The sequence below is a fragment of the Callithrix jacchus genome, chromosome 6 (genome assembly GCF_049354715.1).
Source record: "Callithrix jacchus isolate 240 chromosome 6, calJac240_pri, whole genome shotgun sequence".
In the NCBI taxonomy this organism is placed as follows: Eukaryota; Metazoa; Chordata; class Mammalia; order Primates; family Cebidae; genus Callithrix; species Callithrix jacchus.
The window spans coordinates 13,962,501-13,980,003 of record NC_133507.1 but is presented as its reverse complement, the minus strand read 5'-3'; the positions used below and the strand labels follow the sequence as shown (position 1 = coordinate 13,980,003).

The following is a 17,503-nucleotide window of genomic DNA, read 5'->3' as shown; positions in this document are numbered from 1 at the left end:
GGGCACATCAGCTCCAAAAGGTTTATGAAGATACTATCATCCAGGCTCCCTCTTGTAATAAGTTTGAAAACACGTGCCCCACCCTAGAGCTTCTTGTTCTTTCCATGACACCACAGTTTTATTCAAAGCAAAAGCAGCTCAGGGAGGAGCAAGAACCTACCATGACTGCAATCAACAAATAGGCAGAATAAGCTTGGCATGGTGGCTCATGCATGTAATCCCAGCACTTTGGGAGACTGAGGTGGGAGGATCACGAGGTCAGGAAATCAAGACCATCCTGGCCAATATGGTGAAACTTCATTTCTACAAAAAATATAAAAATTTTCTGGGTGTGGTGGCGCATGCCTGTAGTCTTAGCTACTCTGGAGGCTGAGGCAGGAGAATCACTTGAACCCAGGAGGCAGAGGTTGCAGTGAGCCAAGATTGCACCACTGCATTCCAGCCCGACGACAGAGTGAGACTCTGTCTCAAGAAAACAAAACAAACAAACAAAAAACTCTTGTATTCCTACTAAGTGCAACTGTTTCTTGCACTTAATAGATGGGCAGTAGTAGTAAATCCTTGTTGAATTTAATATGAAACTTTTGGGTACCACAGTTCAGGCTTGATATGCAAAGGAGAAAAGAAAACGCTGACCAAGGTGAACTTACATGTTTTAATTATGTTTGTGTTCCTACACCACCTTTCTGTGCCATCCCATAAAGTAAACATATATATACAACAATCCAGGGCAGCTTGGAAATCTTAATTGAGACAAGGGAGGGATTTATTCTTACAACGTTGAGAACATGACACAGAGCACCTGGGTTCAAGGCCTGAACCTACCATTTACTAGCAGCCACATTATGGAATGTTGCTAAATTATGGAATGCCTGATGTATGCTCACCTTCAACAAACCTTTCAGGAGCTCCAGAGAAACATGTACTGTTCAAGGCACTGGAGATGAGGCAGACAGCAAAATGTTTTCCAGATGTCAAGCTGAGTAGGGAGTGCATCAGTATTGCCGATATGCCTTTAAATCCTCCCATTCTCTAACTTCGAACCTACTGTCTTGGGATCTCTCTAGTGAAACCTAGGGGTCTATATGGACCAGGCATGAACAATAGATAAAAATATGGTAAGAAGACAATTTCTCTCCTCTAGGCATTCCCAGTGTGGGAGAACCATATGCATATAATTCATTGCAGGAGTGTGTTAAGATCTTTCCTAGAGATACAAACCAAGAATTCTGGAGTTACATCCAAAAAATATTTGAAATTTGCCTGAGGAAGTTAAATAATAAGTAATTCACTTGTTTTATGTGAGGATAAATTGAGACACAGGATGTGACAACATTTATTAGTTACATCATCAAGATAAACACATAAATATATTTTTGCTTAGGAGTATGTTTGAATATGTATTAACAGATATATATGATTTTTTTTGAAGGACGTCCATGCCAGTACAGATATATATGATTTTCTAATATCGGATATATCTTATACACAGCAGAGTATGTTTCAAGTTCCCATTATTTGAAAGGATTAAAAAATAAGCTCCAAGTTGTTCAACAAATAAAATAAATTTTATATTCTGAAACGAATAGGCCACTGCATTAAAACAGTTTTGATAAGTATGATTATGTTTTGTCTGATCTTTTAGTATCTTCGTATTCTCTTACTTGGGGTATGTGCGAGAGTGTGTGTGTGTGTGTGTGTGTGTGTGTGTGTGTTTCTGGCTTCCTTCTTTATTAAAAATCTTCATTCCTACTGTTTGCCCAACACATGTAAACAAAAACTCTCTGGTTAAGCCCAATTAATGCAATGTAGATGAACGTTCATTACTTACAAATTAAAATTATTTTTCTTTCATTCTTACTAACAGGTCAGAAAATCACCATTTATTCTTTTAAACTCCTAAGTTTGCATTTCACTGGTTTGCTCGTGCTAGTCTCTAATGAGTAATCCTTGGACTACAGAATAGAGGAATTCTGGAGAGAGCTCTCCCAACCATTCTCCATTTCCCATAGATGCCTGTGGACATTTGGGTGGGCTTTTGAGCACCCCAGCAAAGGTTTTGACTCACTCTCCACTCACAGCACCTTCTGAAAAACAGCAACAAAACCATAAGCACGGAGAGGTCTGGACTTCTAATGCTACTGCTGAGGATTCTCCTTGCCCTGAGAATGTTCATTTTGACATTTTTGTCCCTAAGTCATTTGCTACTAATGCAAACATGAGAGCTCGTTAAAACCGTCCCCTGAGCTGCCCTGCTGGAAGCTTCTTTCAGGCTGGAGAAGTCATCTCACTGCATCTCTTTCTAAGCCCTATTTTGGTCTCCGAGACTCACCACAGCCTTACTGTGACTGCAAGCAGTACATTTTGATGTGAAGTCTCATCAAATGCTTTTCTTTGATGGGGTACAGAATCCAGCCTGTTTCCTGGCTGAGCATGCTATAATATCTGCAGGGAACTTACACAAGTTCGTTAGGCAAGACCTTCCCCATAAATCTAGCAGTTGGCTTTTCAAGGTGCTCTTTAGCTAAAGCCCACTGCAAACATGTTGAGTACTTCTTTTCACACCTGATTTCTTTTCAGAGTCCATGAACTCAGCAACTGGTGAAGCCACACTTGAAAAATAATTTAATGTCACTATTCAGTTGGTTGTCAGTTACAAGGCCTGAAATTCTTCTGGGGACATCTCAGCCTCATTCTGATTCATCGTCAATAGGCATTATGGGTAGCCGAAAGACTGGGCTTTGGAGAAAAGGCTGTTTTGAAGCTCAATTCTGACTTCACCGCTGGAGACTTTGGGCGAGTTATTTAAACCCAGCAGCTCAGTTTTTCACATATATATATGTATATATATGTATAGTATACACACTACTGTTACTGTACATCTAGGATTATCGTGAGGACTAAATAAAATTATGCAAAAAGATCCCAGGAGTTATAGGTCCTTCATTAAAAAGTACAAAACACAGATCTATTAAGAAAATGTTTTAAAGGAATTTGCTTTTTAAATTAGCAAACCTCCTACCGGTCAGTTGTTTTGCTTTAGTTTTGTCATCATGATGCTTTTGGAAATGTTCCTAAAGAGCCCTCTTGTCTCCTTCTATTAACAAAGTTTGAAGTGATAGAAAATGTGCATTGAGAAAAGCAGGGCCAGGTTCTCAGGTCAGCAATGGTTTCTACCCATCAGAACTTATATGGATACAAGTGACATAAAATTGACTCTCAATCTCTCTCTATTTTAAAGCTAGACTATGTGGCCAGCTTTCTTTCATTTTACAACCACTCCCTTCTTTCAGGCCATCTTTCAATACACTAAGAATAGTCCTACCCTAAACCTAAACTGAACTGGCCTGGGACTTTTTTCTTTACACTCTACAGTCTTTTCACTGCTCGAATTCTCTATCATGCCAGAATGTTATAAAGAAGGCGTTTGTTTATTTGAACTAAGTCAATGACCTTTTCAAGCATTCTCATCATGCGCAGCATATTACAGAGAGTACCTTCTGTGCATAATGAACAAATAGGATCAAGTTCCAGGACCCAATGGGATAAAACTACATTTCCACTCAGCTCGTCAACTTTTTAAGGAGATGCTCTGCAGGAAAGATAATGTTGACATGATATTACGGAGACATATCATGACAGGGTAGCATTTTGTTACAGTGGCGATGTGTGAACGTCAGAAGATCTGGATTCTGAGTTTGGACACACTGCCAAGAATGTGGATTTCTTTTTAAAGCATCCAGATGTTTTGTGTCTGTAGAGCTGGGCTTTTGGAAGTTGTTTATTTGTTGGTTTATATCAGGACAGGAAAGAGTACATTGCTTTCTTGAATCTAATTCAAGTAATTTGCAGAGTCTGAGAAAGGCACCAAACCTTCAAATACCTATTCTTGTATCTTTTAATGTTTTGTGTTGGACTTTCATTGACTGTATCAAAGCTAAATTTATTTAAAAATAAACACACATTATATTTTAAGCAAACTCAAAATGTTAAATGCCATTGCATAAAAATTAGGGAATGGAATGGAGGATTGGAGGGATTATTAGAAGCTTTTTATGACCTTGATATTTCCCCACAAACACCAAAGGTAAATCAACCAGGAACTTTACATCTTTCCACCTTTGTGTGCTGAAGTGTGTCACATGCTAGAATTGCCTCTGTCGTCTGTATACAACTGCCTCTGTATGCAGATTCCACAATGACCATCAGTGATGGAGACTGGATTATTGGGATGCAAGCTAATTAACATTTGATTTATTTTTACTATCATTTATCTAAAAGAGGTACAACCCCGAGGATTTGGCTTCTATGGAAAGATCATGAATCACTTTACTCAGCTACCTTACTTCTGGAGAGATTTGACTAGCTTTAGCTCATAAATAGAGAAACTTAAGTGTTTCCATTTGGAAATTCATGTCCCTTAAGAGCAGAGGTTTTTGACTTTGTTGGCTGCTGTGTTCACAGTGCCTAGAAAAACACAGCCCATGCCTGTTGCTCCTAACATATCTGTTCAATGAGTGGCTAAATGCTTCAGACCAGTATTATGAATAGCCTACATTTTGAGCATGAAAATCAGATCCAGATTATCCTAATCACAAATTTTGTTATTGTCTGTTTGGTGTTAAGATGAAAGATGGACCTTCCCACAGTGGTGAGTGAATTGTACATAGAAATGGTTTGATTACAATGAGGAAGAGTCCTGTACTTGAAACTTGGTGGCAGTGGTAAAGATATCTCTCTGGTGAGATCCCTGAGGGATACTCTGAATTGATAATCTACCTTCTTACATATGTTAGAATGTGTTTCCACATTCAGAGTGAGCACTTTCCCAATACATATTCAGCTTTTAAATGTCGTGATTCATTATTTGATCCATAAGTTGTCCAGAAACAAGAGCAGAGTTTGGTTCAATTATTTTGGGGTAGGACGTAGAAGGTGCAGGAGTTCTTTATTGGTAGTGATTTTTATTTTGTATTATTAAGTAAAACTTATAATGTCTAGTTAGAATAATTACTACTGGTACCGTTATATGAACAACTACAAACTATTAAGAGTTATGTGCCAGGTACTATACCTTCACAAAGCTTTAAGGGACAGGTAGTATTCTTTCTGTTCTATAGAAGAGGGAACTATACCTCAAAGACTTCCACTAGAATGTAGAGCTAGTAAAAAGATAGAGTTTGGATTTTAACCCAGATATGCTAGATATTTGGTTTACATAATTCTGGTTCACAAATCCTAAGTCTGCTTTTCATTTTTGTGAATGAGTCATCAAGCATAGGAAATTATGGAAACCTAACGAACTACGTTAATCTTAGCATAGACATTTTCAGAGTGCATAGGTTACCTTAAAGCTACACTGTTTACATCCCAGACTAAATCAGTGATCATATCGCTGCTGAGACAACCACATGAGAGCTTGAAACAGAAGGGAGGGATCCATAATGCTGCACCGTACTTAAGTTTAATATCAGATTGCGTTTTTTGTTTGTGCCTTTTTCAGCCAATGATGTACTTGAAGACATGCAGTTTCCTAGGGAAAAAATAATTCAGTGACATCCAAAGTTATGCTTAGGTAATGTGTAAAGAAGAATAACAAAGAAGGGACTTAACTAGAAGCTACTGTAAGAATCACTCAGCTAATCTTCCTACTTTATGCATTATTTCTACCAAGAGACAAGGAGAGAAATAATGTGGTGACTGTCTTGTATAGAATGGCATTATATAAGCAGTGGACACATTTTGGAGAGGAATACAAAAGAAATCTATGGAGTTCCTGGGTGGTACCTCACTTAGTACCATTTTATTCTGTGCTGTCAACAATGCTGTGTAGTTAAGTTTGGCTCTCTCTCTCTGTCTCTCTCCATATATATATGTGTGTGTGTACATGTACATATATATATCTATATAAATCAGCCACTTTCCCCATGAAGATTAAATGAGATAATGCATGTAAAAGTGTTATCTAAACCATAATGTGCCGTGCAAGTATTGGATATTGTTTGGGCCCATGAATTTATAAGAAATCTCCAGCATTCTGTAAACAGATTATAAGCCAGCAAGCATAAGGCTACCTCAACTACTGTGCAAGGCATTTGTAACATCATCAAAGAAAAAAAATGTGGGCAGAGGAAGGGGGAAGAGCTAATTGGTGTAAATTTTTCTCGTTCTTAGAAGATTTCACTTCTATTTCTCTGAACTGATGTGTAATAAATCCTTTAGTGGCTTCTGGCTTTCTAGGAGTAGAAGTCAAGCTTCCAACAGACTGGAGCTGAAATTGGGAGCAGAGAAGAAGGAAGAGAGGATGCTGTCATTGGGAGGATCTTGGCATGGAAAGTTTTTTGACCTTGAGGCTACCTGAAGGGTTTCCTTAATCTAACTGTGCCCAATTACTAGCAGTTTTCATAGCAGTTAGTTTCAGCAGCTTCTCAAAGAATAGAAGCAGACAATAAAAAGAGAAGAGCCAGGGTGGGTTTCAGTGGTTCATCATGAATAAGTTAGGGTGCCAGTGATCAGCAAAGGAAGAGCCTGGTTTCCATAAATCAGAGAGGTAGTTAGCAAGGGTTAGTTGGGACTTAAGGGAACTTGGCCTTGAAAGCCCAAAGACTTGTACCTCTGTCTTAATTATATAGCTTAGGTCCTCAGAGATGGGTGTGACTTATAGTAGGTGAGGCTATGATATCTATTATCAGCTGATTAGGGAAGAAAGTGCTGATCTTACAGGCATGAGAAACTGAGCTTGGGTGGAGACGAAAGTATAGAGTACTTTTGGGTTTCCCATTGCTCAGCCAAGGGATGGTTGTGTTGGTATTCAGCTGTCTAAAGATGTAGTGTCTTCTGTTCTGGTGGAATATTAACAATCCCTGAACCTCTCCTAATCAGGGTGTTATGTGTACCCTCACATCAGACCAATTGAACTCAACAGTTTAGTGGGTGATATTTGGGCATCTAAATTTTTTTTTTTTTTGAGACAGAGTTTTGCTCTTGTTACCCAGGCTGGAGTGCAATGGTGTGATCTCGGCTCACTGCAACCTCCGCCTCCTGGGTTCAGGCAATTCTCCTCCCTCAGCCTCCTGAGTAGCTGGGACTACAGGCACGTGCCACCATGCCCAGCTAGTTGTTTGTATTTTTAGTAGAGATGGGGTTTACCATGTTGACCAGGATGGTCTCGATCTCTTGACCTCATGATCCACCCTCCTTGGCCTCCCAAAGTGCTGGGATTACAGGCGTGAGCCACCATGCCCGGCATCTATTTTGTTTTTAATTTTATTTTTAAGTTTCCCAAATGATTCTGATTGCAGTCTGGCTTAAGAACCATTTATTTAAAAGTTTTAAGATGGAAATTTGCAAAGGGCTGCTATTCAAATCACTGTTCCTATTGCTACCTTACCTGTTTGTGATCTAAGATGACACCTGGATATGTGTCAAAGGTCAATTATTAGGAGGGTCTGGAAGTGAAAACTGATACCATCCAGGTGGGCCTTCTAAGATAATAATTTGCTGTGAAGCTTCATGTACTTTTTCACATTAGGAATGCAGAGGAACTTGGCATGGTCTGATTCATGGAGCACATGCTGTGGGCTCTGCTTCTTTGTAGTATACAAAGGAGCCTCAGGAAAAGGCTCTCCCTACTCCTCTAAACGTCCACATATCAGACTGGGGGGATACTTCCTTTAGAAATTAGCCAGCTTGCCTCTGTCATTGACTGTTGCAAATGACTACTGAATTTATATAAAGTTTATTGATGTTCCTTGTTGGGTTCGACGTTATAAAATGATTTTGCCAGGCTAGCGTTGGGAGTAGACTGGAAAGCTGGAGACAAAATTCCCATAGCTTTGGTAGACACATAATGACTGGCATTACAAGGATAGTTCCAAAAAACTCAAGAACTTATGAGACATTATTAATATAAGGTAATGAAGCCAAGGGATATGTGTAAGGAAGCCTATTGAAGATCCCAATTATCTTGATTATAGTACTGTTGTTTTCTTTTCATCTTTCTTTACTCCTTGTGCTAGGATCTCTGCCCTGTTCAAAAGCTTATGAGAGAGATCTGCTAAAGCAGAACTCTCCAGAACCTGGAGTTTTGACCAACCACCAGGGGCTGATATTTAAAAAGTTTGAACTTGTAGGCAGTCCAAGAGTAGCTGACTGGTAGATAACTAAGCAACCATGTAAAATAGGGCTCCACAGCTGTCTAGCAACAGACATGGGTAGACATCCAAGATGGAAGGCATCTGGCAAACACAATAGATCCCATGAAACTACAGTCTTGAGCCCTAAGAATGGATTCTAAGAGAACATGTTGTTGGGTACTCAGAACAGGCTTAAGAACCATTTCCATATACAGGAAAATAATACAATGAATGGTACTTGGGCACATGGAAAGGATGAAGCACATTAAACTAGACTAGGAGTTAAAGCCTTGTCCTATGAAATCAACCTTGAACCCAGCCTCTAGAAATAAGAATAGAGTTTGTCCAGCAGCCAGGGGGACTTCATGCTTGGCTGATGAACTGCTGGTCTACAGCTCCCTGAATTCCCCTTACCCAGGGTCAAGATGAGTTCCAATCATGTCAGGGCTGGACCTGTAGTTTTGTGTTAAGTGGTTCCAGCTTCTATATAGAGGCAGGAAGCCAAAAAGATCATCATCATAAGTATTTTTTTAAATTCACAATTCAACTTTTCTCCTCCAACTACAATTTTGTTGGATGGACAGGTTCTAAGAGTATGTGCAGAGGAAGAAGATTAAATAAACTTCTCCCAGTCAAACACAGTTAAGGGCTATTGCACTGTGGCCAAAAGACTTTCTGTAAAGACCAAAATTACTTACTATAGAAAGCAACCAAATGCATTTGAGGTTCTTTTATGCTCTAGAATATCTAATGTGATGTAGAACACATAATATACTTTAAGTGAATGCATATCAATACATACAAGAAAATCATAGCTATAGAGAGGGCATATAATTGATATGATATTTGAAAAATCACTACTATCCCCATTCTAGCTTATTTTAAAGTGTGCACTTATTTTAAATGTTTTTCTAATTTAAGTTTCTGCAAAACTTCTTCTTCTCTCTCTTTAAAATTGTAAATCCTAAATATTTAGAAGAGATCTTGCTACCATTTAACATCTGATATTCGCACACACATGCACCTAGGTACACAAATATACACAAACAGAGACTTCCAATGATAACACAACCCTGAAAAGGACTTTGGGGAGTGCTGTGTTAACCAACATATTGCTGAGTTAGCAACTAAATAACCGGCTACATACATCCCTTTTGTATCATCAAGTAGTGTCCATTCTTAAAGTGATAATGGAACTAAATTTGGAGAGAAGAGTCCCTTAGGCTTCAATTTATTTGTTTCACAATCACAGCCTCAAACTGAAGGGAAATTATGCGGCAGTTTGATAAATAAAGCGCTATACATTCAAAAACAAAATGCAAAATGAAAACTTTTAGAACTTCAAATAATCAAGGATCTTAGATTAATTCCATCAGCAGTTGAGTTTTTTGTTGTTGTGAATTTACTGGAGAATTTAGTATGAAAGCACTCTAACTAGTGTCTGATTATATCAGTGTCTCTATTTCCTTTTAGAACACACATCTGTTGTTGTGGGGGGTTTTTGGAGAGGAGAGTGTGGTTGTGGTTCTTACGGAAATATGGCAAAACCAAATATTTTAAAGCAGATGAGAAGAAACCCACAAACAGTTGGCTCACAAATGTTGTAATGCTCTCCACACCCAAGCATAAAGCCACAGCGGCGGCGGCAGCAGCGTTCCTGGTGGCCTCTGTTTTATCTGTTTCAAACACTGGGCCGCTCTTGTTAGTTAACTGACTGGAGATTGTTTTCTCCCTTTATCCCCCTCTCTCTCTTTTTAATTGTTGTTACTCTGTTTTGCCTGAAAGCTGCAGTATCTCACTGTTCATTATTCCCTGTTCAGTCAACTCCTGTCCAAAATTAACTCATTGTGTGCTGGAGTTCTTCTCAAGCTCCCTTTTCTTACAAGATACACAAAATAGACCTCACCGTAGCTCTCTTAAGAAGTTTGCATATCATATAAATAATTCCTTGAATTAACTCAATGCTGACTTTACTGGGCTGTGTTTCTTTCATATTTACAACTTCTAACTAGAAATATTTCTAATTATTAATAAGAAATTGTTCTAAAATTTTAAAGTTTCAACCATTTAAATCCTCTCTCTATTTTCTTTGTCTCCTCTCTCTCTCTTTCCCCCCTTCTCTTCTATAAACCTAGTTCTGCAGACCCTGTTCTAACTTTAGTTTCCCTTTTTTATTTTACTTGGAAAATTTTAAAAGGGTCTTTCGAGTCTTCAAACTAAGGCTAAAAGACAGAAAAAACAAAAAACGCTAGCAGTCAATACAGCTGGGGAGCTAGTTTCTCATATCAGCATCAAATTCCAAGGTATTCAACTTGAATTAAGTGCACCATCAGATAAAAAACATCGAAATGGGAAAGTTGCTGTTGTAAATTAATGATTATTTGCTGTGTGCATTAGAGTTGCTGTTTGTACCACATTTTATTGTGATGTTTTATTCTTATTCAGTGCAACAGTAATTGGGTCTTAAACATGATAAAGTATCTTAAAGGCTGCATTGGTAGCTGAGCAGCCTACAGCAGGGTTTTAACTCGAGTTAAAGAAGGTTAATCAAAGCTAATGAATCTATGTTATACATTGCCACGAGTTAAAAAAAATGTGCCAGGAGGTGACTGAACTAAAATCTGAATTGTTCAGCTATGAACACAAATACATTTTTAGCATAATGATTTTGCAAGCCTCTTTGATGGCTCTGGGTCCTCCTGTATGGCAGGTAACTGCAAGCTCTGTAGTTTTCTTATCTTTCTACCACTGCTCACTCTTCTGCCATTAAAAAATATGAGCCTTATGAAAATACAGGAGAGGGAATGCAATCCCACACTACAGCCTTCAGTGTGAGAATATCAAGAGACTGTTGCATTCACAAGTTCAGAATAGCTCTGCTCTTTATAAAAGAATATGAGGAGCCCCCTAATAAGGCCAATTCATTAGAACAAGTGTTTGTTACTAAAACACACCACGCAGGACCACAGGGATCCGAGCCAGACAGCACAGCAATTAAAGTTGCCTCCCTTCCAAACGCAGGCGGCCCACCAACTCTCCCCCACGAGTTCGGCTTTGTTTTCCTATTAGAAATGTGATTAAAGAATGCAAGTTCATAATTTGTTCATGCAGCAGAGGACCAATGATGCTCTGGTTGCAACAACCTTTGATACACTTTAAATTAGACTTTTAAAATTTCACATTGCTTGTGTGCGTCCTTTCTGAAGGCGCAGGAGGAGCAAAACCGTTTTGCTCTGGGAATATACCTTGCTGCCTGGAAATCACTGCCTTGTTGCATTTGAAAAAACGCTCAGCGAGAGACCATCCTCCAAATATCTAAAATCACAGTGGTGGAGGGTTTTTAATTTTAATCCCAGCATTTACAGAACACACACACACACACACACACACACACACACACACACACACACACGTACGTCTGCAGTGACACCTTTCCCTTTTCCCCTCCCCTTTGGTGCTCTGCGGAGTTTTGGAATTAGATTCGTAGACTCAGGACTGTGGCTGGCAAGGAAAACCCCCTGCCTGAGAGACAGAAAGAGGGGCGGGTAGGGCCATTGTCGCTTTCCGTCCTGCCCTCTTTTTAAGCCCAGATAATATTTGTACTTTGCGGGGAGGAGGGTGCAAAAAAGGGATCAAGATATGAAGCAAGGTAGAACCCAGAAAGTCCAAGGATAGAGACTAGCTTTGGTCCAAGAAAGGGCCTACATCACAGGTTTCAAAAGCATCTTTTTTCAGTTTCACAACCCACAACCCCCTTGATGAAAACTAGTTGCGAAATTCAGTGCCTGTTAGGCCTCAGCTAATTAGAAAAAATGGGCTTTTTTTTTCTTTTCCTTTCTTTCTTTAGCACCTTTTCTTTCAAGCATTTAGTCTCAGGAGGGGGATCCAGGCTCTTGGCTGGGCTGTTTTGAAAACACGCCTTTGAATGCCTCTCCCTAATTCACGCCTTTTGTTTTTCAGCTTTTGTGTTTGCCAGTTTGACCATATAACGTTATACATCTGGTGTATAGCTTGTTGGGGGCTTTTTTCTCCCAGGGTTCCTATGCATTCCCTATAGGACCCTCCTGAGCTTCAATTTGAGCGATCGTGTAACATAAAGGGGGTAAAGGAGAGTCTAGGAGGCTGGGGAGTGGGGGAAAGGAGGGAGCAAGAGAGGGGAGGAGGCCTGGGGGAGACAGAGAGAGAAGTGAGTGAAACATAAAAAAAAAAGTTGAAAAGAATTCTTTTGCTCTCTTCTTTTCTTCTCACTGTTGCGACTGGACCCTGAGTCAGCCGGCGACAAGGCCTCGGTGGGAAAATGACGGGGCCACAGAATAGATAACTCATTGGAATTCTGGCAACATATTCGTAAATAAAACAAAAGTGAGGAGGCGGGCTGGGGGAGGGCGTGTGTTCCTAGGGAAGCGCAGGGCTGCACAGGGCAGGGCTAGGAGGATATTTCCATGGCTGGCTCCCCGCCTTGCCTCTTGCAGGGGAAATCTAAGATGGTCAAAGGAAAGGAATCTGGACGGTTTTGCCCAGGCTTGTTTAGCAAAGCTCTTGCAGCTGGAGCTGTTTATTATTGCAGCTAGGAAGATGCTCTTCCAAACACACTTCCCAGCTGAGAGAGCTGAAATAATCTATCCTATTTCTTCAGAGCCTGCATGGTCTGTGCCTTAGAAAGGGGTTTCTGTTCAAAGAGGTGCATACTTGAGCATGGTTATTTTCCCTCGCTCCTCAAGAAGAGGCATCCCCCAGATTTAGTTTGCAGGTATCTTTCCCAGCCCTTACCTCCCATGCACACTTTTGACAAAACAGCCTGGATACTGCTTCTTGGGATGATGATACTGATGTAAGTTTCCTGACGTAAAATCTCCCAGTCTTACTAGTGGATTTTGTTGCTTTTGGTGCTCATTGACGGGTAATCTTGTGGATGAGCGCTCATCTCAATTTCCCCATCTGCAAAATGGACATATCTTAAGATCCAAGCCAGAATTCTTAGTTTTAACATTCCTCAAGGGTTTCTTTTGTAAAGAGTCTATTTCATATTTTTATTATATATATATATATATATAGTGTGTGTGTGTGTGTGTATGTTTAAGTATGTAAAATCCGTCATAAACATATAGTGTATATTTTGGGGGTTGGGATTTTGTATGTCATCCAATGGCTCTAGAATAACTCTGCAAGCTTAATTTTGGCTGAAATAAAACCTAGAATAAATAAGAGGACAATATGTTTGTGGTGGTTGTTTAAAGCTAATACCAGCAGCTTTTTCTTTTCTTTACTGCTGAACAATTTCAAAAGCAATACTAGGCATGAAAGCAAAACAAACTCATTTCAGTGAAAGCTTATGAGTTATTTGTGTTTCCCTGAATTCAAGGAGGGGGTGGATGGGTAGGAAATTTGTTTTAAATATAGAAATGGGGAAAATACAACAAACTCCACAGAATATCTTGGAAGGTTCTGCAGCTTGAAGTGCAGAGTTTATTACAGATGTGATGTAACTTGTGGGTATAATTTTCAAAAATAGCTGAAGAATGCACTGTGAGAAATCATACCAAAAATACCGTTTTCCCCAATATATTTGTCACTCAGGTTACCAGGTGCTTAACCCCTTGAAAAGAGTTTCTCTAGGTGGAAATCTCCATCCCTATCTGTTCTTAATCAGTTCAGCCACATGACCAATAATGTGGATGCAAGGGTTAACACAATTAAATTAGCAAATGTTTGGAAGGAAAGGGTAAAATTGATTCTTAAAAAGATGTTTAACAAAGACATTTTGCTGTTCCAATCAGACATGTAATTTATACAATAGGCTGTTTTCAGGAATCTATTTTTTTCCTCAGTGTTAATCAGACCAGAAGAAAATGCCTATTAGTCTACATTGGGATATGCTGTAATTCCCCTGGAAAAGTAACTTACCTTAGGGAAATATTTTACTTCACAGAAAAAGACTGTTTATTTACTCTGAATTCCTTTCCTTGCAAGGTTGTTGTCTGTTTTTTGTTTTTGTTTAAACTGGTCTCAGAACGTGGAGAAGTACAACCATCCTCAACTGAAACAAAAACAATAACAACAAAAACCATGGACTTGAGCTAAAATTTTTAAATGAATTGTTTAGCCTCAAAATGTAAAACTGTCCCAGCAAGAATGTCACGAGTGTAAGCACAGAATGATCTGTATTTTACTGAAAACGTTCTTTATGTAACACCCAAAGAACATGAAAAGAAGGACCCACTCTTACTTATATTACAATGTCTGCATTTATTATCTTTTCAAGTGTGCTTCACAAGTTGATACTGTTTCCTAAAGATTATTTAGATTGAGACTCCTAACTCATCCACCTGCTTTCCTAGGTCACAACTCTAAGTCTGGAAAAAGGCGCACTTTATGTTTCTGTGAAAACTGGCTTTATTTCTAGTTATAAGGGAAGTTGAACTTTTAGGTAAACTTGGTGCCAGGTAGCAGCAGCAGCTGCAAAGTAAAAAAGAAAAATGGCAGTTACCCAGTTAAGAAAATAACATTCTGTTGATCGACAAACAGTCTTTAAATTTTAGCTATTAACAGCTCTTACAGAAACAGGAACTGCCAATAACAAAGTTGATTTCTAATGTCCCCAAGGTAATAATAATCCACTAATTTGACTGTATCCCAGCTGGCCTATACAGCAGTTTCTATTTGTTTTTTTGCAGCAGGAAAGACTTATCTTTCTTTGGGGAAAAAAAAGGTGGGGGGTGTGCAGTAAAGTTAAGAAGGAGTGTGGAGAGAAAACACATGGAAATTTAATGTGAAAGTTTCTTGTTGCAATAAAGCTGTTAGGTTTGGCATGAAGACTGTTATCAGATGGTTCCTTTGACATTACTTGAGCCTTTCAGTAAGTAAGACAAGCCTGAAGGATTAGGTTGTCAACTTCAGCCTGTCATCTTTGAGTGGAAAAAAAGAGTTGCTTTTCTTTTTCTTTTTCTTCCTTTCTTTTCTTTTTTTTAAATTGAGGTTGCATCTTCCTTTACCAGCTTTTAGCTTTGAGACTGCAGCAGAGGTAGTTAATAGAACACAACCTCAGGCCCACACTGATCATGAAAGTCTAGCTTTTAAAGATAAGTGAGCCAACCAAGCTGTAAGGCTAATCACCCTCTGCAAGTATGAATTTATCTAAAGAGGATTTCATGTGGAACCCCCGGAGCCGGCTGCCAAACGGATGACTGCACACTTTAAGAAAGTTAGTGGGACTTCTCCCAATCAACTGTCAGGAAACATAAAGGGTCTGGAACGTGCTGACTTAAGCAAACAATATTTAGCCATCTAAGGATACCATAAAGCCCAAGATTTTGCTTTGTTGGCGCTGACAGGAAATATTGATATGTATCAAGTAACACTCCTGATGCAAAAAGGAAGATGTGCCTCCTTTTGGCACTATCTCTATTTAGGAAACGATCTTGTGTTTTTAAAAAAAGCACAGGTGGGGTCAGGGATAATGTCAAACCTGGTACTTCTCTGGGGACATTTCCAGCTTTCCTGGGATCACAGTCTCATGAAAATAGGAACTGAGCTAAAATTGTCTCCATTTTGAAAAAACAAAATTTATGGGAATTTGAATTTGAAAACTCTCAGAATGTCTAGCTGACAAGTGGACCCTGCCCCAAAATATTCTTTAAGTTTATAAACCTAGGAAACCTGCCACTGATTAGGTTTTGGTGTATTTCTCAGCTTTTACAGTAGTCTAAACTATATTAGAACTATCTGGCTATGAGCCTAAAAAGTAAATAGAAATATGTGGCTATCAAATATGTGAGTCAAAACTCAATTTTTTTGTGAGAAATAGTGTCTAATCCTATTGACTCATCACTTTTAGCCATTTATAGCTTTAATTACAGGGGAAAAATTGTAATGTCTTGTCTTGGGAAAATTTGATTGGGAACTTTGGGCTGTTACCATAGAATAAAGGTTGGGTTGGAGGATTTAATTTAAAAAGGAAAAAGAAAGAACCCTGTTTTATCAGCCTACTCTAAACATTCTCCATCAGTAATGTTGTGCCTGAGGTGATATCTTTGAAGATGCTGGAGGTGGCGGTGTTAATGAAATAACCCTTGGCGTTAAATAGCATTTCTAGAATTCTGATTGTAGTGCTAGAAAGGAAAGTGAATTTTGTAACAGCACAATAAACAGGGAGAACTGGAAAAAAAAAAAAAGAACCCACTCGTTTTGTAAGGAAGATCGCTTCCAGTTAAACAAAGAAATTTAGGGTCGTCTGCTTTTCATGAAAATCGCATACATATGGCCTTTGAAATTTGTCACTGAAGATGGTTTTGCTCTAAGGTAAAATTCACCACTTTATAGCTTTTCAGCTGCAAGTCTCTGGATTTTTTTTCTTCTGTCTTTTGGCCTGGAGCCCAATATGAATGTATGATCACTAGCACAATAGTTAAACATCTGAGTCTTTTTGAAGTGTCTTCAATGTTAGAATGATGTGTTGGTTGATTACCTAGCAGTGAGTGTAGAAAAGACTGCATTCTGCCCCCTAGTGGTAGAGATTTAATGACGGCTTCATAATACATAATGCCTCCCCCCTCCTCTTTTCCATCTGCTAAGGATATAGAGCAGTGTGGGAATTACTGATGAGTTTTGTCATAATCAGTAAAGTGTATATTTTAAACAGGAAAATTTCTAGACTGAATGGACAGGTTTACGAGGCACAGGGTCATTTGATGTATGTTTTGTGTACTCTGCTGTGCTTTGCCAAACAATATACATTACCACTATAAACAGACATTGTCTTTAATACAGCATTCCTCCTGGGAGAATTCTGGGACTTCATAATAAAAGCTATTAACCAAAAAGTTTGTGGTGTTGCCAAAATTTTACACACACACACACACACACACACACACACATTCGAAGAAAGCATAGTATATTGTCAGATATTGTGGAACTTTCCATCTCTTTTTAGATGACTATTTCTTTGTGCAGGAGGTAATAAAAACAATCTGCACTAATTATAACACTGACTTCCACAGGTCACAGACCCTTTGTGTTCAGGTTCATAAAAACCACACACACCCAAGGTAAAGAAAAGGCGTGTGATGTCCTCAAGATTTTGATGTGGGAAATGTTGATTATGTATAGCTTTTTTTCAGCTGACAATGAAGTGGAAGGAATTTGCTTGAGTTTTTATCCTTTCCTGGGTTCTTGCTTGTTTGATTTTCATCTTTATTGTAGAATTCATATCCCACATGCAGGCAAGCATTGGAAGGCTCACAAAATCAAGCACCGATGGTATAGGCATCATCCAATGAGTGTGTGTTTAGATCTTGCACAAGTGAAAGCCCACATTGGAAGAAGACAGGACAGACTGAGGAAGAGAAGAAGGAGCAGGAGGCGTCCAGGGA

The 17,503-nt window shown here is 39.0% G+C and overlaps 2 protein-coding genes across 33 annotated transcripts in view; one reads left to right on the top strand and one right to left on the bottom strand.

Annotated features, from left to right (window-relative positions):
- Window positions 1–17,503, top strand: part of LOC103793610 (uncharacterized) — a 592,261-nt gene that overhangs the window by 75,551 nt on the left and 499,207 nt on the right. The gene's annotated exons all lie outside the window — the stretch shown is intronic.
- The window catches only part of LOC118154465 (uncharacterized), a 92,860-nt gene that overhangs the window by 39,874 nt on the left and 35,483 nt on the right, over window positions 1–17,503 (bottom strand). Inside the window, exons 2-4 of one of the 3 annotated variants that reach the window (XM_035303737.3) lie at window positions 14,040–14,172; window positions 12,906–13,073; window positions 1,313–5,533 (exon numbers count right to left, since the gene is read on the bottom strand). The exons of the other annotated variants lie outside the window; for them this stretch is intronic. Of the exons in view, the coding sequence (XP_035159628.1) occupies window positions 14,054–14,172 (119 nt within the window). The 3' untranslated portion in view covers window positions 1,313–5,533; window positions 12,906–13,073; window positions 14,040–14,053. Of the gene's footprint in view, window positions 1–1,312; window positions 5,534–12,905; window positions 13,074–14,039; window positions 14,173–17,503 lie in introns of those variants that run through there. 3 annotated transcript variants of the gene reach the window in all.